This window comes from Podarcis raffonei, chromosome W (assembly GCF_027172205.1).
Source record: "Podarcis raffonei isolate rPodRaf1 chromosome W, rPodRaf1.pri, whole genome shotgun sequence".
Lineage (NCBI taxonomy): Eukaryota > Metazoa > Chordata > Lepidosauria > Squamata > Lacertidae > Podarcis > Podarcis raffonei.
The window spans coordinates 9,461,457-9,482,898 of NC_070620.1; the positions used below are offsets into that span (position 1 = coordinate 9,461,457).

Below are 21,442 nucleotides of genomic sequence, written 5' to 3' on the forward strand. Positions count from 1 at the left end.
GGGGGGGTGAAATTTCAGCTCCCAAAATTCTTTTTATCCTCCAGTAAGTCTTCTTATAGTGTCAAAACCGTGAAGTCAGGATCTTTCATTAAAAAACAGAAAACAGATTCTCTCGACCTTAGCTGCCCAGTCCTTTGCTTTAAATTGTTTACAAAGAGGGGGGGTGGACTTCCTTTTTAGCCCCTTCCCGCTCGTTCCAAATCCAAAATTAAAAAATTTTTAAGGTTCCAATCTCCGTATTACTCACGGGTTTATGTTTTAGAGTCCAATCGGTCTTGGAAGAAGTTGGCGCTCTCTGTCAATGGCTTGCGGCTTCACTCCGTAGGCGAGGGAGTACTCTCAGCACCACGCCTCACCCTGCCTCCGTTCCGAAGCCTTTAAAAAGGCTCCGTCGTGGATTGGGGGGGCGCAAATGGTGCCCGCCGAGTCTCTGTGTTCACAGGCATCCGCGCCTGTGATTTTAAGGGTCTCCGCTTCGCCGCAGCGGCCGGACCCAGACGCTACGGAGCCGATTCCCTCCGGAGCTCGGAGGGAATCCGCCATTAAACAATGGCGCCAACCCGGAAGCCAACCTTCATGTATTCTGGTTTCCGGGACAAGGCGTCCGCCCTCTGGTTCAGGTGCCCCGGTACATATTGTATGTGGAAGTTGAAGCGGGCAAAGAACTCTGACCACCTGATCTGTCTCTGGTTCAGTTGTCTCGAGGTCTGCCAATATTCCAAGTTCTTGTGATCCGTGCGCACTTCCACTTGGTGTCATGCACCTTCTAGGAAATGCCTCCATGTTTCCAAGGCCTCTTTTATAGCCAGCAGTTCTCTTTCCCAAATGGTGTAGTTCTGTTCCAAGGCGTTCAGCTTCTGCGAGTGGAAGGCACACGGTTTTAAGTCCCCGTCGCTGTCTTCCTGCAGCAGCACCGCTCCTACTGCCCTTTCAAAATCATCCGTCTCCACTACCATTGGTCTGTACGGATCTGCATGGTGCAGGTACTTCTCCACGGCGAACATCTCCTTGAGCCTCTCAAAGGCGCACTGCGCCTCCTCTGTCCAGACGAACGGCTTCTTGCCCCTCAAGTAGTCAGTGAGGGGTGTGGTGAGTTGCGAGTAGTTAGGCACAAACTTCCTGTAGTAGTTAGCGAAGCCCAAGAACCTCTGCAAGTCCTTCTTGGCCTTAGGCTTCTGCCACTCCAACACTGCTTTCACCTTTGCCGAATCCATATGCACTCCCCCAGGAGACACGTGATACCCCAAAAATTCCACCTCTGTCACGTGGAACTGGCACTTCTCCAACTTGGTGCAGAATCTATGCGCCCTCAGCCGTTGCAACACCTCCCTTATGTGTCGCGCATGCTCTTCAGGACTTTCTGAGTATATCAAAAGATCATCAAGGTAAGATACCACGTTCCTGTCTAGCAAGTCTGCCAAAACATGATTGATGAAGGCCTGGAAGGTGTCTGTGCCCGATTGCAACCCAAACGGCATCACTAAGTACTCAAAGGCCCCATATCTTGTATTAAAGGCCGTCTTCCACTCGTCGCCTTCCCTCACACGTATCAGGTTGTAGGCCCCCCCTCAGGTCCAACCTGGTGAAAATTTTCGCTGATCTCAACCTCTCCAGCAGATCCCCAATACGTGGCAAGGGGTATAGGCTGGGAATCATGAGCTTGTTGGTCTTCCTATAGTCCACAACAAGCCTTTTTCCGGGGTGTCCCTCTTGCTTACAAAGGAAACTGGGGCTCCCCCTGGTGCCTTTGTTGGTCGGATAAAACCCCTTGCCAAATTCTTCTGCAAGAACTCCCTCAGCTCGGCTAGTTCCGTCTCTGACATGGAATAGAGGCGACTGGTGGGTATTTGGGCCCCTGGCACCAAGTCTATTTTGTGTGGGGGTAACTGGTCCGCCTCCTCCTCGCAGAACATGTCTCTGAAGGCCTTATACTGCGGGGGTATGGAACTCTCTTCTCCTGTGAGTTTCCCTCCTACCTCCGCTCCCTTCACTCCCACCTCTCTAGGTACTTCAAGCCTCAAACAGTTCGCTTGGCAAAAGGCTGATGTGAACGTTAAGGAACGTTGACCCCAGGCCACAACAGGATCCTGTTTTGTGAGCCATGTCATTCCTAGGACTATGGGGTGTGTCACTAACTTAGTGATGTGGAACCTCATTGTCTCCTTGTGCTCCACCACCTCCACCCCTAACGGTTGTGTGGCTTAAACCACCTCCCCCCCATTAAGGGTCTACCATCTATCGTCTGTACCTCTATTGGGGAGTCTAGTTGCTGAGTCCCAAGGTTGTGTTGCTTTGCAAAATCTGCATCTACAAAGTCTAGCGAAGCCCCCAAATCCACCAATGCTTGCCCTTTCACCCTGCGACCATCTGGGAGTTGTAGCGTCATGGGCAGAGCTATCCCAGGAATGGCTGGTTCCATTTGAGGCCCCTCTACTGACTTGCCTCCCAGCCCCTGGCATCTCTTAAGGGCTGGGATTGGCCGTTTCCCAACTGTTCTGCTTGGGGTTTGGGTTTTTCCTCCACCCTGGCCCCTGAGAGGGATCCCCCTGTCTTCCTATCAGGACACTGTTTAGCCAAATGCCCCTGCCTGGTGCACGCAAAGCAAGTGCGTGTCTCCCGACGCCACTGACTCCGTTCCTTCCATGCCCTCCTGGTTCTCTGCCCTTCCACCGATCCAATCTGCATCGGTTCAACAGCTTCTCCTTGACTAGGTGTGCTGCCCACCCCCTGTTCTGGAAGCTTGGGAGTGTAGCCCCTTACCCCCAAGGGCCCTCCTGCCCCCCTCTTCTCTAGCTTCCTCTGCTGTTGGCATAGCCCTAGCTGTAAGGACGCTTGAACTATCTCTTCCAATGACTGCATGGGTTGCATCTTCGCCATCTAGTCCAGGATCGAAGGACTCAGCCCTGCACGATACATGGCGGCAAGAGGCCCTGTGTTCTGCCCCCAGCCAACCTTGTGCACTAGTGAATTGAAGGTAGTCCAGTAAGAGGCCGCAGAGTCACCCCCTTGTCGCAAGTTCAGTAGCTGCTGCTCTGCAGTGGCATGCTCTAGTGGGCTCTTGAACACGGCATCCATCAGTCTCCAGAACTCCTGCAGGTTCCCTAGAGCACTGTGTTGGGTCTCCATAAGGGTGATAGCCCAGTCCTTAGCTGTTCCCCCCTGCCAACTGATCAGACACGCAACACGCTGCTTATCTGAGCTGAATTCAGCTGATCTCAAGTCCAAAATGTATCTGGCCTCAGTTCTAAAGGCTGCATAATGTTTTGTATCTCCATTGTATTGAGCCAGGTTCAGTCCAGGCCCTCTGCTGGCTCTGAGGTTCCTTTCCTGTTCTGAAGTTAACCTCTGTTCCTGCAGTGCTCCTGCCAAAATGTCTAGTTGGCTTTTGAGCTGCCACGTGTAGCTTCTTAATTCTGTTATGGGGTCTGTGGCCTCTGCTGCCCCTCCCGTTGCTCCCTCAGCCGCACTTCCCATGTCCGGTACTTGCCCATCCATCATGGTCTTTGATGTCCTCTGGTGTGATAGATTAAGATGAGACTCGGCAATCTGTAATGGCTTGGCTCTCCCACAGAAGCGAGACACCGGCAGTAATTATCTCAGATTTATTGCTCAAACACATAAATCACTCCGGAGCTCCTTCACTCCGTGTCTGACTCCAAGTTCGCAGTTGCCGAGTCTAAACTCCGCCCCTTCCTCTTCTTCCAACAGGGGAAAAATCCCTTTTGCTTCCGCTCTTTTCCCCTCCTCTCCTCTGAGCAGGATGTGCCAGGAGCAGAGGAGGAGACCATGTTGGGGGAGGAGAGCGGTAGAATCTCCTCTGTCCTCTTCTCTGCTGTCCTCCAGCATCAGAGGGGCTTGAAGAGGCAGGCACAGCAGCAACGTCCATGTAGGAGAACTCACAGGTTGCTTGTATGCATCCCATCAGGGGAGAGTACTTAAGTTTGAGTGGAGGCATGGTCACACCGTTGCTCCAACAGTCCTGCTCTGAGCACAAGTCTGGAGAGGGATGCCAGCTACTTAGTCGCCAGAAGCGGGTTGTTGGGAGTCATTCTGCAAAGAAACAGTAAAGATGTTTAAGAACTGTTTCTGTGAGCTCTGGGCAGATTGTGTACAGCTGGTCATGACTACAAAAGGAGGAAAAGTTGCAGTTTGAACTTTGACTGCAGGGAGAAAACACCCACAAGCTTTGTTGTTTTGTAATAAAACCTTTATTTGATTTGTTTTACACTGGTCTTGTGGTGTCGTAGTTTCTGTCATCTGTCACCAGAGGAGAAAAAACCCCTCTAACAGGTTATGGGCCCAGTCCTGAGTGGGCAGAGACAGATTGTGGAAAAGAACCCAGAGACTGGAAGCAACTCAGCGTTTCTCAAGCAGCTGGCTGTGGTAAGGTGAAGGCGTCGATAGAGAGTGTCTGTTTGAGACCAGGAGCCAAACAATTTCTTCAAGCCCCGTGTGAGTAAAGACTGAGTGGAAAGCTGAAAGCTGGGTGGAGCCATGGCTGGACTTGGAGCTGGAGCTCAAGGGGGAGCTTCATATTTTCCAGTAGAGAAACTGGGAGAATCCAATTATATGTTATGCAGTTCACAGATGCGGACATTTTTAAAGAAAGAACAATGTTGGACTGTTATTGTTAACCCTCCTGTAAAAGATGAGGATGAAGAAGTAGATGAAGCAGACCAAAGGCTGGAGGACAAAGCCGATGCCAATCTAATTTTGAATTTAGAGAAGTCTCAATTATCTCATGTGCGAGACCTTGAAACAGCAAGTGAGATTTGGAAAGCACTGAGAGCGATACACATTAGAGACACTGCTGGTAGCAAAATTACTCTAATGAGAGCTCTGTACCGAGCCAGACTAAGTGAGGGTGAATGTGTTTCAAAACACCTTCAAAGAATGCGTGATTTATTTTCACAGTTAAATGAACTTGGGGAACATTTTTCTGAGCAGAGAAAGGTTGATATTGTGCTGTCTTCACTTCCTGAGTCATGGGATAATTTAGTGATGGTGCTGGAGGCAATTCCAGTAAGCCAATTAACGATGCATTTCTTAACTGGGCATTTTCTTGATGAGGAGGAAAGAGACCATGAGAGGAAGGCGACAACACCTCACCATAACTCCGGAAATGGGAGGTGGTCCAGTAAAAAATATGCAACTGATGAGGAGCGGCAACATAAAGAGGTTGCTGACCACACAGAGGCAGCAGTTTTCACAGTCAGAAAATGCTATCGTTGTGGGTCAACCAAGCATTTAGTACGTCAGTGCACTGTTTCTGTGGGGGGAAACACAAGAAAAGGGCTGCCTGCGTTTGCTGGGAAGCGAGGAGACAGGAAGAGTTGAATCCAATATGTTTCTGCAGCAGTTTGAGGCACCAGTCACGACGCTGGACAAGACTGGATTTTAGACTCAGGAGCGACAAACATTTTTGTCAAGTCTGCACAAGCCCTTGTAGAAAAGCAACCTTGTAAATCTGTAAATTTAGTACTAGTTGACGGAACAGTGCATGAGTCAGCTGGAAAGGGTAGTGTGTAATGGCTTGGCTCTCCCACAGAAGCGAGACACCGGCAGTAATTATCTCAGGTTTATTGCTCAAACACATAAATCACTCTGGAGCTCCTTCACTCCGTGTCGGACTCCAAGTTCGCAGTTGCCGAGTCTAAACTCCGCCCCTTCCTCTTCTTCCAACAGGGGGGAAATCCCTTTTGCTTCCGCGCTTTCCCCCTCCTCTCACTGACCTTTTCACACCTTCGAGATTTTGGGCTGGCTATTCCTGGCCTCTCTCCATCTGTTTCTGAGCTAAGATTGGTATTTTGTGTATCCCTGCTCTGGCTCCCCCTTCTTTGGTCACTATGCTCAGGGATCAGATTACCATTGCTACCTGCTGCCTGCTCTCTGTTCTCTGAAGCCATGCCGCTAGGCTGCCCCTCCTCCCTCTCACATTCCAGCTCACATTCCAGTGTCCTTATCTCTCTTTGCCTGTTCTCATTCCAAGCCTCTGTCAGCTCTGGAATGAAGCTGACATAGTGTGAATATTAACTGTTTAAGCACCAAATTTACCAATATTTTATGTGTACCAAGTTTAGAAAAGAATTTGCTTTCAGTTGCAAGTCTTGTGAAACAGGGGTTTAAACTAACCTCCTCTGGTTCAGGCTGTAAAATAGTGAAAGCTGGAAAAGTGGTTACAGCGTCACTAAAAAAATGGTTTATTTGTTTGGTTTGGACAAGTTCCACAGGGGGAGAAGCACTGGGACATCCGATCTTGGTGATCATGGGCAGGAGGAGGAGTTATGCTAAGACCAGACCATGTCATTGCCGAGAAGGCAGGTTTAGTCGTTGTTTGAAGACTATCTCTGCCTCTGGGTCTGGCCTTGACCGGATGGATACTGGAATCAACAGGGGAAACCCACATGACCTGAAGGTGTTGCTGTGTAATGCCAGGTCAATGATGAGTAAAACCACTGCCATCCACGACCTGATTGTGGATGGAGGATTAGACCTGGCATGTGTGACAGAGACCTGGTTGGATGAAGCAGATGGGCCTGTTCTTGCCGCTGCTTGCCCACCAGGTTTCTCTTATGCACAGCAACCCAGGTCATGTGAGCGGGGAGGGGGGGTTGCAGTGATTTTTAGGAAGTCATTAGCTTGCATCAGGAGTCCTACTGGGAAGACCCAGTTCTCTGATGGCATGTTCTGGAAGCTGGGCAATAGGGACAGTACAGGATTCCTTTTGGTGTACCGACCTCCCCGCTGCACCAAGGATTCCCTGTCTGAGCTGCTTCAGGTCGTGGCCGATGTTCTCCTGGAGACACCTAGTTTGGTTGTCCTAGGGGATTTTAACATCCATGCCGACACAACCTTACAAGGGGCCGCTCGGAACTTCGTGGAAAGCATGGCCTCCATGGGGCTGTCCCTGAATAAGTTTGCCCAACTCATAGTCATGGACACGCCTTAGACCTGGTGTTCACCTCTAGTGACGTGGGTGATCTCACACTAAGTAAAAGTGAAACAAAAGAAGTGCCATGGCCAGATCACTTGTTATACGTGGTTGAGAAAGGTTTCACAAGAGTTGGGAAGTTCTCCTTTTGAGAAACTGTTCCATAGAAAACCTTCTGTTGCCCATTTCAAGGTTTTTGGGTCTCATGTGAGGACAGAAGCTCCAGGTGGAGTAAAGAATGCCAGAGGCATTTTTGTGGGATATGAAAAGGGTCTCTACAGAGTAATTTTGTCTGAATCTGGTCAGGTGATTCTCACAAAATTTCTAGAGAGTGCTCCTGAACAGGAGAGAGTGATAGTACACACATTTCCCACAGAGGACAATTCAGATGATGATGATTTTACAGATTTCAGTGGTACTGAGAGTGACAGTGATAGCTCGGAGAGCTCAGTTGTCACAGTCATTGAGAGGAAATCTCACACAATGGATAGACCTTCACAGGTGAAGGATGAACCACTGTTTACCATTGGAACTGGTTCTCCAAAGAGTCCTGAGACTGAACCAGTGAGCAGAGAGGATCAGCACCTCATACGAAGGTCCGAGAGAGTTACAAAGGGTGAACCACCCAAGAGGTACTCAACAGAGTTTGCTAACTTAGCTGTTGCATGTGTTGCTGTTGTACACAACCGAGGACAGGTTGGAGCTGTGTCTAAGTCAGAGACAAAGACACAACAGAGAGGTGCTAGCCAAGGTAATGCAGATGCACTCATTCCTTGGAAGCCAGACAACCAGAGAGGTACACTGGGGAAACCAGTGGCGAGGCGTTCCAAGGGTGGAACTGTAACAACAGGGGAGTGTTATGTGTATAACAACTGTTTGTTTTCTTCTCTGGATCACGCTTTGCTTGCCGCAACACGCATTGATTCTTTTGGGGGAGGATGTTACGAAAAAGGAGCAATGCAGCAGCGTGCTCCAGGTGGCTGGATAGCCAAACAGGATGTTGATGTTTTGGGACTGTACCGTGGGAACAAAGGAGAGTCTATTCAGTGTACTGAGCACAGGATGTTAGCTCAGAGTGTCACATGATTTGTACTGGAAGTACATGGGAGGAGTATTCTCTGCTCTGCTGTTGGTGATGAGAGAGTGCAGACACGATTCTCTGTACTGCTGGAAAGACAGGAATAAAGGCATGTAAATACGTTTCTGTCTGTCTCCTTCCCCTCCCTGGGGATGAGAGGGGAGGAGTGGTGTGTTCTTCTCACGTTGAGAAGGATCGCCGATTGAGATCTCGCCTGATCTTGCCGGGAGTCGCAGACAGGGAGGTCAACAAGGATTCAAGCCGGGCACCTGGAGGGTGGCCAATTCCTCTGACTTTTGGCTTGAAACCGACAATAACATGCCGTGAATTTAATATCATATTTCCATAATTTCTCCCATTGGTCCAGCCGAATTACATATCCTATATCACATGCCCATTTAGTCATAACTTCTTTTACTTCTTCATCCTTTAATTCCCATTATAATAATAAATTATACGTTTTGGATATATTCTTTTTTGAGTTTTGTAATAATACTTTTTGTAATTTTGATTCTTCTTTTTCAAATCCTATTACTTTATCCTGATTGAATATTTGTGCAATTTGGTGATATTGTAACCATGTGGTACAGTATTGGGTCACCTCTTCGTATGGTCTTAGTTTTAATTGGCCCTGTTCCTCCTTTAGGAGCTGCTGGTATGTCGCCATTCTTCCTATAGTATTTTTCTTCTTAACCGATATTACTTCTAACGGTGAGACCCACCATGGGGTTTTCGGTTCTAACAACCTTCTATGTCTCACCCAGACCTTGTATAATGCATTTCTAATTACATGGCTTAGAAATTCTTTATGTACTGCCACTTTGTTATAAATTAGATAGGCATGCCAACCGTATCTGTTGTTTCATCCCTCCAAGTCTAGAATGTCACTATTATCTAACTTAATCCAATCTCTGATCCAAGTAAAGCATGCCGCATCGTAATATAGTCTCAGGTCTGGGAGTCCAAAACCTCCCCGCTCTTTTATGTCGGTTAATAATTTTTGTTTGATCCGTGGCTTTTTGCCTTGCCATATAAACTTTGTTAGGTCCGTTTTCCATTTTTTAAAACAATCATCTTTACCTATTATGGGAATCATTTGAAAAAGGAACAGGAGTTTTGGTAAGATATTCATTTTAATAGCCGAAATTCTACCCCGGAGTGTTAAATTCAATCTTGTCCAAATTTCCATTTCTCTTTTTGTTTCTTCCCAATTTTTTTTTATAATTATCTTCAAACAAATTTATATTTTTCATTGTTATTTGGATTCCTAAATATTTCACTTTTTTTACAATTTGTAATCCAAATTTTTCTACCAGTTCCTTTTTCTCTTGATCTCCCATGTTTTTTACCATTAGTTTCGTTTTTTCTTTATTCAAAGCAAAACCTGAAACCCTTTCAAAGTTTTCCATTTTTTCTAGAGCCTTTGCTATGCTTTCCTTTGGATTTTCCACAATTAAGACTAAATCATCTGCAAATGCCCTTATTTTGTGTATTTTCTCCCCTATGGATATTCCATTTATTTCTTGATGCAGTCTGATTTCTTGATTTAGTATTTCCAAAACCAAAATGAATAATAATGGTGAAAGTGGGCACCCTTGTCTGGTGCCCTTCTGTATTTTAAAATAATCAGTCGTGGCATTATTTATTATTATATTTGCTTCTTGCCCTTTTAGCCCTCTTGTAATTTGGTCTCTCATGTCCATCTGGTCTAATAATATTTTTAGAAATTTCCATGAAAATTTGTCAAATGCCTTTTCCGCATCCACAAGTACAAAGGCTACCTTCTTACCATTGCATCTGCAGAAAATAGCAGCAGGAGACTCTTTCAGGTGGTCCGCAATTTAACGGAACCACCTTTACCACCGGGGCCTTGTAAAGACCCCAAGATCTCCTGCAACGATTTTGCATAGTCTTTTGCAGATAAAATCACTCATATTCGGAAGGAGCTAGACACCACCGTGGGAGCAGGGCTGGGGCAGGAGAGTGCTAGAGCCCTGTCTGGTCAAGTTGCATGGAATCAATTTCAATCCGTTACCCCTGAGGATTGTTGGTTTCTATTTCCCTCATTGAGCAGCAAATGCATGTCACAAGACATTGTTTACATTCCACAGTCCAAGTTACTGTTGGATTCCCATGGGAATGGGAGACTGGATGTGACGTACACTGGTTTCCTGTTTTTCAGTGTTCTGTCGTTTCTTTGTTGGAGAGAGGGAGTTGCTTCTCTGCTCTCAGAGAGGCAAGATGTATTTTTGTGTGTTCTCGGTATAGATGAGAAATAAACTTTAGCATGTAGCACAATACCTGCTTATCCTTTCGTCTGCGGAACTACACTCTGCTTTATCAGCTCCAGATGGGCCGGAGCTGATCAAATCTCTCACATTTTTGGTTATGGGCCCAGAGGTCGGAATCGGAATGGTGAATGGCTGCTGGCAGAGGAACAGAGGTACGGAACGGAGTTATCTGCTCTGCGTGTCAAGAAGATTGATGAGAGGTATGTGCTCTTGCCCCGGGAAGCCTGCCAGTTCCTAATTAATGGCTTTAAGGCTGGACTTTGAACTTTTAAGCCAAAGCAGCCTTTTGCTGCGGCAGAGGCTCGGCAGAGGCTTGAAATCGAAAGTGCTTTTGAAAGTGCTTTTGGAATGCAGCTGCTGTAACCAGACGCAGCTTGCTTTAAAGCAGCAATGATGGCTAATGCAAGGCTAGCAGACGCTTTTGGGATTCCTAAGCTCAATAAAAAGAATTACGCGGAACGGGTGTTGTATGCAGAGGCATTGCTACGAAAAGAGGGTCTGTTCAATGTCATAACAGACGCCCCCCCCAGCTCCGGTGACAGCTGAATGGAAACCTAAGGATTCCAAAGCAAGGGGAACTCTTACGCTGATAGTTGTGTAGATAAGATGGCGTCCGGCACGTTTCTGCTGCGCCACTGCGCTTCTGTGCCGAGCTCACTTTAGCTCTCTTAGCATAGTCCTAGCAGAGTTTTTTTTTTATAGATATTTATTGAAATTTTTAAAAAATAGAGGGGGAAAAAATTAAAAACACATAAAATTTACATTCCTTACTATCAATAACAAATTTCCTGAGCAGCAGAGCGCAGCAGTCCTTATGAGGCTTCAGGCCCCGCCCCGGGCCAGGTAGATGGTAAGCGGCAAGAGCAGGGCCCTCAGACACTCACACAGGAGAGTCCTCCTGGGCAGCAGAGCGCAGCAGTCCTTATGAGGCTTCAGGCCCCGCCCCGGGCCAGGTAGATGGTAAGCGGCAAGAGCAGGGCCCTCAGACACTCACACAGGAGAGTCCTCCTGGGCAGCAGAGCACAGCAGTCCCTGTGAGGCTTCAGGCCCCTCCCTGGGCCAGGTGGTAAGTGGCAGGAAGGAGCAGGGCCCTCAGACACTCACACAGGAGAACAGCGGCTTATGCTCCTGCAGGGCCTCAGGTCTCTCCATTTGTGTTACTTGAGGTTCAACAGCAACCTTCTCCATTATCTTCTGCACTTGCACTTGCCCTGTCAAAACAGGTTCCTGGGTTGGTTCCTGAATGGTTTCTATATGAGTATTCGCCGTTTATCCAAAGTTTTTGACTGCAACAGTCATCAAATCCATCTTCTCATGCATCTGCTCCAACAAAGCACTTGTCTTTCAAAAAGCAAGCACCAAAACTTCTTCTAAACACATTTTTATACAAGGTCAGAGTCTGGTCTCACGATCCTAATCTCGCAGCTGTGAGATCCCCAGTTCGACTCCAGCAACAATTTAAGAAGCTCCCTCTAGAGGAGACAATTTCTATTTGTATCCATCTTTTGAAAACAGGTCCAACAAAAGAAAGTTACTTTCATTTTTCAAATATTTTGTATCTTTTGAGTGCGAAAGGCAGCATTGGAATCAATTTGTTTCTCTTTTTTTTTTAGCTATCTGTCAAAAGACGTTCCATTCACAGTCAATGAACTTCCCCAAAAATTTCTGTCTCTGACACCCCGTTCCCAGGTTTGAGACGGTGGAAATTTATCTTTCTTTACTCTCTCCCCTGCAGGCTTGAGCAATCAAAATTCCCCCCCTTTTCTCCTGCTTCCAAGAGGGGTTTTGATGGTTATAACTGAAGGAAATTTAGTCCTTTATATGCGACTTTCCAGACTTTAGCTTGCAAAATTTTTGCTTCAGTCTATTTACAAAAGCGGAAGGCGGACTTCCTGTTTAGAACCTTCCCACTTCAGTGCCAAATTAAAATGTTTCGTAGCCCAATTTTCCGTTCTACTCACGGATACTTGTTTAAAGTCCAATTGTCCACAGGAAAAAGTCAGCGCTCTCCGGGAACGGCTGTGCGTCTTCACTCCGTAAAAGTAGCGGTCGATTCAAAACACCACGCCGCTAACCCCACGTCGCTTCGGAACCCCGAAAAAAGGGTTTCCCTGCGAGTAGGGGAGGCGCTCTTGGTGTCAGCCGAATCCCACGTTCCCAGGCTTCCTCCGCCTGGGATTTTTAAAGGGTCTCCGCCTTCGCCGTGGCGGCAAGACCCGATTTTCACGGAGCGGGTTCCTCTTGGTCAGAGGAACTCCGCCATTGCCGATGGCGCTAACCCGGAAGTCTTGCCTGGACTCAACCCTTGCCGGTCTTCAAGCAATCAGGCTGAAGCCGGTTTGTTGATAGGACCAACGCCTAAGCCAATACCGCTCAATTCCTGCAATCAATAAAGTTGTGGCCTTTTTTCACCCATTAACCTTAAATGCTGTGTCTTGTGTCTTTATTTTCCAAGGGGAGAGGCAGGTACTCACCACGCAACATTTGGACTAAATGACTTTGGAAATCCCTTCTGATTCTATGCTTCTGTACACACCACAGACCAGCCAGGAAGAGATGGGGCTCTGGGGCCTACCTGGCGACAGAGGTGGCTGTCTTGTGAGCGCTCAAGGCAGCGTTGATACAGTCCATAGCAAATGACTGGTTCTGGCAGTGCCTCCAGGAAGATGAGTAGAGCTTCGGCCACCGAGTGGTTACTGCCAGCTATTGACAGCCTGTCAAGGAAAGTGTTCTATCCTGTTACCTGCACCCTGCCTCCTTCCCAGGCTGGTCCAAAGCAAGAAGCTTTGTCCTTATACATCTGGGCCCACCTTGCAAGTTCCCCCTTTTTGCGCAAGGTGGACCTTGAACCCACAGCCCTGAGATTAAGAGTGTCACGCTCTACCAACTGAGCCATCCCACTGTAATTATCCCACACCTCCCCTCTTGACGAAGCTGCCTGCAAAGCTGATCTGCAGAGGAAATGTCCTTCTGCAGGCATGGTTTCAATCCAAACAACAAATACTAGTGGTCAACTCCAAAAGTGCAGTCAACAAACCCTGCTTGCCAAAGAACAATTGAACGCACCCTTGAAGCTCTTTTGCAGCCATGTCTTTACCTGTCTCCACACCTGACACCACGTATGATGCTAGATGTGGGGCCTGCAGGCCTGTCAAGATTCCCCACCTCTGCTCTATCTAGCCAGGCTGATGTTTTCAAATGGGGGTTAAATCTGTTAAGCTGTTTGGATGCATGACTAGACTTTACTGTGGGCATTTCATTTTGATGTGTCCCAGAGCCTTAAGGATGGGGTGGCCTAGGAACCTAAGCCACCATGCATATAAAAGTGAGGTCCACTCCAGCCAAGAGCTAAAGAAAACCACCAAGCAGCCCTGCTCCCCAACAATGTCCCCCAAAGAGGATACGGATCGTCTCAGGAATGCTGGTGTCCAGGCACTCAATTATCTCCTGCAGCTCATCCTGCATGCCCGGGGTCTGGAAGAGGTCCTCCTGAAGCAGAGTATCACCCATGCGTTAGGAAGGAATGAGGTACATCCTGGATAGCATGAAGAACAATCCAGCCCTGGGGTGCATAACGTGAGGTCGAGGAATGCAACAATGGAGAGAAGCCCATCACCAAGAGAGCTTGCACAAGGGCTGAGAATTTTATCCCGCCTGCTTTCCACAGTAGCATTCCTACAACCCTTCTCATGATTTTGGGCAATGGGAGAGTGAAATCATTCCCCGCTTCTTCTAGTGGCGAGTCTCAGAGAGCTGCTTTGCTAGGGATAGACAGACAATGGTTGTGAACACTTGGGTTTTTCTGAGCTGCTCTAAGGAATACCGTATGCTGGATGTCCCACCCGCTGCCGCTCCACCAAGGTGCCACTATACTCACAGCAGGAGTTTGTAAGAGCGAGTTGGTAGCTAAGATATAAATAAATTGTGACGTTTGGAACCTGCACACCCCAAAACTGGTACTGGATTCCGGCCAACACCCATCCTTTAAATGTTACAGTCCCCCTCAGCTCACCTGGTGGCAGGCATTCTTGAAGAGGTGGTCCACCAAAAGCCAGATCTCCTTGGCCACTCAGTGGAGTCATCACCATCCTGGGGTACTATATCCAGAAACTGCTTCTCCTGGAGGTCCAATGACAAGCGGGACTGGCATGAGAGCCTGACAGAATGTGTGCCTGTATGCATTCTTTCCTTGATCCAGCTGGGTGGTCAAGTCTTGCCCTCTGAGGCCACAACTAGGGCTGGGCGATAGCTGGCTTTCAACACTGTGATATATCACTAGCTAAACATTGCAATACACCAATATATCACGATGTCTGAAATAAGAATGGAGCTATGTAGAGGCATTGGCTGGCTTCACAGTTTTCCCTGCATTGTGATTTTTGCTGGCGCCTGCTCTCTTGTGATTTGCTGCCCCCTGCAGGAGGGCAGGGGAAAGCTGAACTGGCAGAGTTAACAGGGGCTGCAGGAATCTAGAGAAGCATTGTCTGGCTTCACAGTTTCCCCCCACATTGTGTTTTTTGCATAGCACACACACACATCATGATTCGCAATATATTGCCAGGTCAGAAATTATGAAACCAGTATCACTATATAGACTTCAAGCTGATTTGAAAATATATATTTATTGACATATCACCCGGCCCTAGCCACAGCAAGCATCTCAAGTGGGAAAACAAAAAACAAATTGCTTGCATGCCAAATCCAAGCTCCCTCTCCCCCTATTAATATGCAGCTAGTAATCCTCCCACTCCGGATGTGCAGTTCACCCAAAAGCTTACTGAATATGCAGCTGTGGACATGAGGTTTGGCTAACATTTTATTTTAATTGTTGGAACCTGCCCTGGGACCTTAGGGTGAAGGGCAGGAAATAAGTAACAAAAACAGCAACAGAACATGGATGGGCCTTCATAGGTTGATGGGCTGCAGCCCCAGCCAGCATGATGAGATGATGGGGTCACATGTTCACCACCCCATGTCTAGAGCACGTTGCAGAGGCAGTGGTAGAAACTGAGCAACAGCTGGAGCCCCAGCCCACTACTTTGTATGGGCAATGCAGCACACAGCAGCTGGTGAACAATGCCTCCTCCCTCCTTCCTATCTTCCTCTCCAGAAATGTTCAGGGTGGTTAGTTCTATCTCAAGCTACCACATTCAAGAGAAAGAGAAAGAGAGGAGGGGGGAGCAAGAGAGCTTTAGGAGCACAGCAATGGCAAGCAGCCCATCACTAAAAGGAGTTGGCAAGGATGGAGAATTTGATCCCCTCATCCCCAGGGCAGCTGTTGATTAGGACCCAGTTCATCTCTCTCCCCCCCCCCGCCAATACTCCCCGCCCCTGTCTTGAGAGAGAGAGAGAGAGAGAGAGAGAGAGAGAGAGAGAGTATTGGTGTGGGGAATGACACATACTGTATCAGAGTCTTAGTGCAAGAGTACCTGATGCATGCTAAAGAACACAGGAGCCTTGCTGGGTTAGATCAGCATTTTGTTCCCACAATGGCCAACCACATGCCCTTGGGAGTCCATAGGGACACGGGGACAAGAGCACTCTGTCCATCATGTTCCCCAGAAACTGGTAATCAAAAGCATGTGGCTTGTGATAATAGTGGAAAGAAATAGCCACTGATAAACATATACTCCATGGTTCTAAATGTCTACAGTCACCACTGTCTCCTTGTGACTATGATAATACACCCAAGTATATCTGATTTTGAGAGGAGTGACATTTCCCTGAGCCACCCCAAAGCAGCCACTACTGCTTCCCAAATGCCAGTGCTCAGGTGGTAAGAGTAAGCAAGAGTGGCACAGCCTATGCAGCAGTTGCTGAGCACAGAGACAAGGAGAAAACTGGCTCTTGGGGCCAGAGGGGGCTAGCGCCTGCATCATGAGACTGGGCTTTCTTTCTTTTTTTAAAAAAAATAATAATATTTATTAAAAGTTTAAAGATTACAGATAGAAGTAAAAAAAGAGAAAAAGTAAACAATACAAATCAGTACATTACAATACATTACAATACATAAAAAACAAAAACAAAAGACACAATACATCAAAACAAAAACAAAAGCAAAAACAATTAAAAACACATCCAATATTTCCATATCTTTGTCTTTCATTAACTTGTTTCATCGACCTCCTCACACCTCCCTTTTTTGTATTCTAGTTATTAATTATTTCAGCAAATCCTTTCCATCTTTCACTGTTTTCTGTCATTTAATTGTCTTGATTTATTTTAACCTTATCTTACCATTAAAACCCTAAAACATATTTGAACTTAACTCCTTATAACGTTTCTACTAAAGCCATGTAATTTCATTCCAACATTTTTCTAACACTCATTAATTTTACAATACTTCTCTAAATAAATTTTAAACTTTTTTCCAATCTTCTTTCACCATCTCTTCTCCCTGTGTTAGGATATTTCCGTTCCACCTTAAAAGGGAGCAGGATGTTTGTGTCACAGCCTGCGTATTTCCTGTTTCACAGGATGTTTCTGTTGTGTCTTTGCTTTCGTTTTTCTCTTCGTGCCTGAACGCTGAAGCAGGTGGTCATGTTTTTCTTTGTTCTGACCAACGCTGAATAAACTTGTAAATATGCTCTCCTGCGTGCATCTTTTGCTGTGCATTATCTGCTGATAAGAGTGTGCATCAGTTCCAGAATGTGGAACTATTTCTGGAGCTCGTGTCACTAATTGCTGATACTGCGTGTCTACAGGAGATCGATGGATCGTCCGGCAGCCGGCTTGGGGGCCATGATGGACTTTGTCTCCCTGGCAGTATCCCAACAGTCTCGGATTCTGTAAGTCCTTTCTATCAATTCCATATGGTCCATCAACCTGGTGATCTTCTGTCCGAGGCTCTTAACTCTTTTCCATGTCCCTTCTGCAGATCTTCTTCATATTTATACATGCACTTAACTTTATCTTCTGCTGATCTTGTTCTTAATTTCCTTCCTTTGGCGCTGAGGAGTAGATCTCGGGGAAACTCCAACCTAACAATGTCTTTATTCCTTCTCGACAGGTCAGCCCATTCTCCATAGTCAAAACTAAAGTCCATAAGATATTTCAGAGCATGTTTCAAAATCCCTCCGAAGCTAAAGGCCCCCACAACTCCAATCTCCCCCTGACCCAAATCCAGATCCTAAAGGCCAGAGCATCCCTGCATAAGGGGATCTATCCAGCTTTCCTTCTCCAATCCAAGCGGGACTCCATCCCTCCAAATCTGGCTTTCTCTAAATTCAATCGTAGAAGGCAACAGCTTATATCCATCAAATTGCCTCTGAACGGCTGGGGCTCTCTCCACTTGTATTACTTGAGGTTCAACAACAGCTTTCTCCCCCGTGTTCTCCACAACTTGCCATGTCAAAGTGGATTCCTGAATCGATTCCTGAGAAGTTTCTGTATAGGTATTCACTTTTTGTCCCAAATCAGTCATTTTTTGCCCCAAATTATCAATTTTAGTAGTCATCACATCCGTCTTCTCATGAAGCTGTTCCAATAAAGCACTTATCTTGCAAAATGCAATCACTAAGGCTTCTTCTGTCGACATTCTTGTCCAAGGTCAATCTCTGATTCTCACGGTCTTTAATCTCTGCAGCTGGAAAATTCCCCAGCTCCACTCCTGCAACAGTTTCAAAAGCTCCCTCTAGAGAAAACAATTTCTATTTGTATCCGTCCTTTTAAACGCAGATCCAGCAACAAAATTAGTTTCAATTTTCAGCTCCTTTTGCTCCTTTTTAAGTGCAAAAGGAAACAATGGAAACAATATATTTCTCTTATTTAACTGTCTGTCAACATATGTTTTATTCACAGTCAATGAACTTTCCCAAAACGTCGATCTTACTGGCAGCCCGTTCCCAGGTTCAAAACGGTGGTAATTTATCTTTCTTCACTCTCCCTCCTGCAGGCTTAGGCAATCTAAAATTTTCCCCCCTCTTCTCCTGCTTCCAAGGGGGGGTTAGTAGTTTTAACCGATGGAAATTTAATCCTTTAGAAGAGGCTTTCCAAGACTTTAGCTTGCAGCGCCTTTGCTTCAATCTATTTACAAAAGAGGAAGGCGGACTTCCTGTTTGAAACCTTCCCGTTTCGGTGCCAAATTAAAATGTTTAAAGATCCAATTTTCCGTTCTACTCACGGGTAGTTGTTTAAAGTCCAATTGTCCACAGGAAAAAGTCAGCGCTCTCCGGCAACAGCAATGCGGCTTCACTCCGTGAAAGAAGCAGTTGATTCGAAGCACCGCGCCGCTCACCCCACGTCGCTCCAGATCCCCGAAACCGGGTTTCCCCGTGAGTAGGGGAGGCGCAAAAGGTGCCAGCCGAATCCCACGTCCACAGGTTTCTCCCGCCTGTGGTTTTTAGTGGGTCTCTGCCTCGCCGTGGTGGTCCAGACCCTGATTTCCACGGAGCGGATTCCTCCCAATCAGAGGAAATCCGCCATTGCTGGAGGCGCTAACCCGGAAGTCATGAGACTGGGCTTTCTGCCTCCCATGCTGCCGATCGCAAGCGGACCCAGAGTCAAGCAGAGCAAAATCAGTTACCTGGAGCACCTGCTGATCGTTGACAAGTGCAACTCCATTTACGTGCGTTCGAGGCACATGCACACTGCCGCAAACCTGGAAGTGGCACTTGAAGGGGCAAAAATGTCCCCCCAAAGAGCACAAAAGCGACAAAGTGGCATGGAAACAGCATCTAGACTCCCTCCCAAGAGCTTTTGCACCGACCTTTGAGGCCTGTGGAGAGTTGGAGCAAGGAGTTTTGCAGGGAGTCTGGCAAGTGCTGCTGGTTTTCAAAAGGCTTTTAAAAATGGTTTCCGGAAGTTTAGATGGTGTTTTCAGGCTTTTCCAATGCTGTCCCCAATATACGCAATTTCATTTAAATGCACGGTACCTTGGAACGCAACCCCCGTGTAAATGGGGAGTTGCCTGTACCTGATTTGAGCCCGCTACAAGAACATCTAGAGAGATATCAAACCAACTGTTACCTTTTCTAGGAAGCTGTCTTCTCCCTGAGATCAGAGGAGGAAGGCAAGAGCAAAAGAAAAGTGGAAAAAAGACAACAAAGTATGTTAATGGCACAGGCCCTGAGAAGAGAAAGAAACAGCCCATTCGCTGAACAGTATCTGGGCAGATGGCAGGGAAATGCACACGGTTTAGTGGCCCTGCGAAAGGGCAGGTGGGAGGACAAGAACTTGGGATGACTCAGTCAACGCAAACAAAGGAGATGAACAGCACACAGGAAGCGAATGCACAGCTACAGAAGCTGAAGCTGAATGCAGCAAAGGACCCCCAGCCCCCACATTTCTGAGTGGAAGAGCAGCTGTTTTTCAAGCAGGCAAGCAGAGTGGGAGGAAGGTTAGACATTCAGCAAATGAACCTGCCAGGTAAATGAACCCCTTTCCCTACCAGGTCAATAAGTCTGGTGACGGGAACTTCGCCAATTGGCTGCCTCATCCAGCACAAGGCTTCCAAGGAGGTCCTGAAGCAGCTTGGTAGGTAGCTCCCACTGATGGTGAGGAAATAGTCCTTGCCACGGTCAAGGTGAAGGACAAAGATAGCCTCAATCTTCTCTTCCTTGCTGACGTACACATCCAGGGAAATGTCCACCGTCTCACCTAAAACGGGAGGAGGTCAGGTAGATACACTCTTTGGCACAGCCAAGTTGGCTTGTCTGTAAATTAAAAGTTAAGACAGTGAAGAATTGAACAGAAGGACACAATACGAGCCTGCTGGATCAGGCCAATGGCCCATCTAGTACAGCGTCCTGTTCACAGAGGTGTATGTGGGAAACCTTAACTTCAAGAATTAGGAAAAGAAGCAACTCAGTTCCCACCCCCACCCCACTTTCCTCTCTATTCCTCCAAAGCAGCAGTTGCACAGAAGATGGTGACAGGATACTGGGGGGGGGGGGGTAAGAGAAAGTGATCCTAACAAAAGAATATAAAAAGGGAAAGCATTTATTTGTCTCCTAAAGGATTTTTGTGCCCCCAATGTAACTTTCTTTTTTATTTTACATTTCATTGAGTTTTTTTAAAGTTTGGCTAGTTCTATATGTTCCCCAAGATATTTTGTGCCTCCACAACGTAAAAATACACATTTTTTTTAAAAAAGCAATTTTTTGAAAGACTGCTCTCACTGGTTCCCTGTGATGCCAAAAGGTTTTTTTTTTTTGGGACCCTTCAGCATTTTTTTGCTTCAATTCATCTCTCTGTGTGTGTTTGTTTAAAGCTGGTCACACACACTTTTACACTTTGGGCTCACCTGCTTTGACGTGTGGCCCTTGGAGGCTTGAGCATGGGGCAATGTAGCCCACAAATGTTAAGCCTCCCCTGCTCTACAAAACTCCCAAGGTTTGATGGAGGAGGGTTGGGAAGAGGAGGAGAGAAGGGGGGGTGAAAAGGAAACAAAGGCCTTCCCTAGATGACCCTTGGGGTCCCTTTCCAACTGTACAATTCTATGATTCCAGAGAGAGACTCACTGGGCTCCAAGTATCCCTCGCAGGGCTCAGCGCGAAGCCATTGCTTACAATACTGGCTGTCATTGAGTTTGGGGATAAAGGAGAAATGGAGGGTGACCTGCCTGTTGTTTGTGATCTGGAACTTCTCCTTCTGCAGCTGCCGGAACTTCACATTCTCAAGCGGAAACTGCAGAGCAAAATGGGGGAAGGAAAGAGAGTGGGGGGCAAAATGGGGGAGGAAAGAGAGTGCTTGCCTTCAGCAGATGGCAAGGAAACGTGCTCCAGGGGGAAATTTGTCCTTGGCCCCGGGCTCTCATTTAGGGGACTGCACATGCAACAGGTCCAAACGCCACCTCACAGTGGCTACGTTTGCTCTTGAGTGTCCATGTGGGGCTCTCCACATATTGCTGCACTTGCCACTGGCCATGTTGGCTGGGGATGATGGGAGTTGTAGTCCAACATCTGGAGGGCACCACACTGGCTACCCCTGGAGTATTTGCCTGCGAGGAACACGAAGAGGCTGCAGCTCAGTGGAAGGGCATCTGCTTTGCATGTAAAGGTCCCAGGTTCTATCCCCAGCATCTCCAGGTAGGGCTGGGAGAGATCCCCTGGAAATCCTGGGGAACCGCTCGGAGACAGTATAAACAAGACTGAGCTAGATGGGCCAAGGGCCTGACATGATATAAAACAGGCTTCTCCCCCC

At 47.2% G+C, this 21,442-nt stretch overlaps 1 protein-coding gene across 1 annotated transcript in view; it reads right to left on the minus strand.

Moving 5' to 3' along the window:
• Window positions 1–4,366: 4,366 nt before the first annotated feature.
• The window catches only part of LOC128406119 (inositol polyphosphate 5-phosphatase OCRL-like), a 70,317-nt gene continuing 53,241 nt past the window's right edge, over window positions 4,367–21,442 (minus strand). The window contains 7 exon segments of the mRNA XM_053373142.1: window positions 4,367–4,411; window positions 12,876–13,003; window positions 13,705–13,789; window positions 14,313–14,371; window positions 14,374–14,419; window positions 19,689–19,897; window positions 20,761–20,928. Of these exon segments, the coding sequence (XP_053229117.1) occupies window positions 4,367–4,411; window positions 12,876–13,003; window positions 13,705–13,789; window positions 14,313–14,371; window positions 14,374–14,419; window positions 19,689–19,897; window positions 20,761–20,928 (740 nt within the window).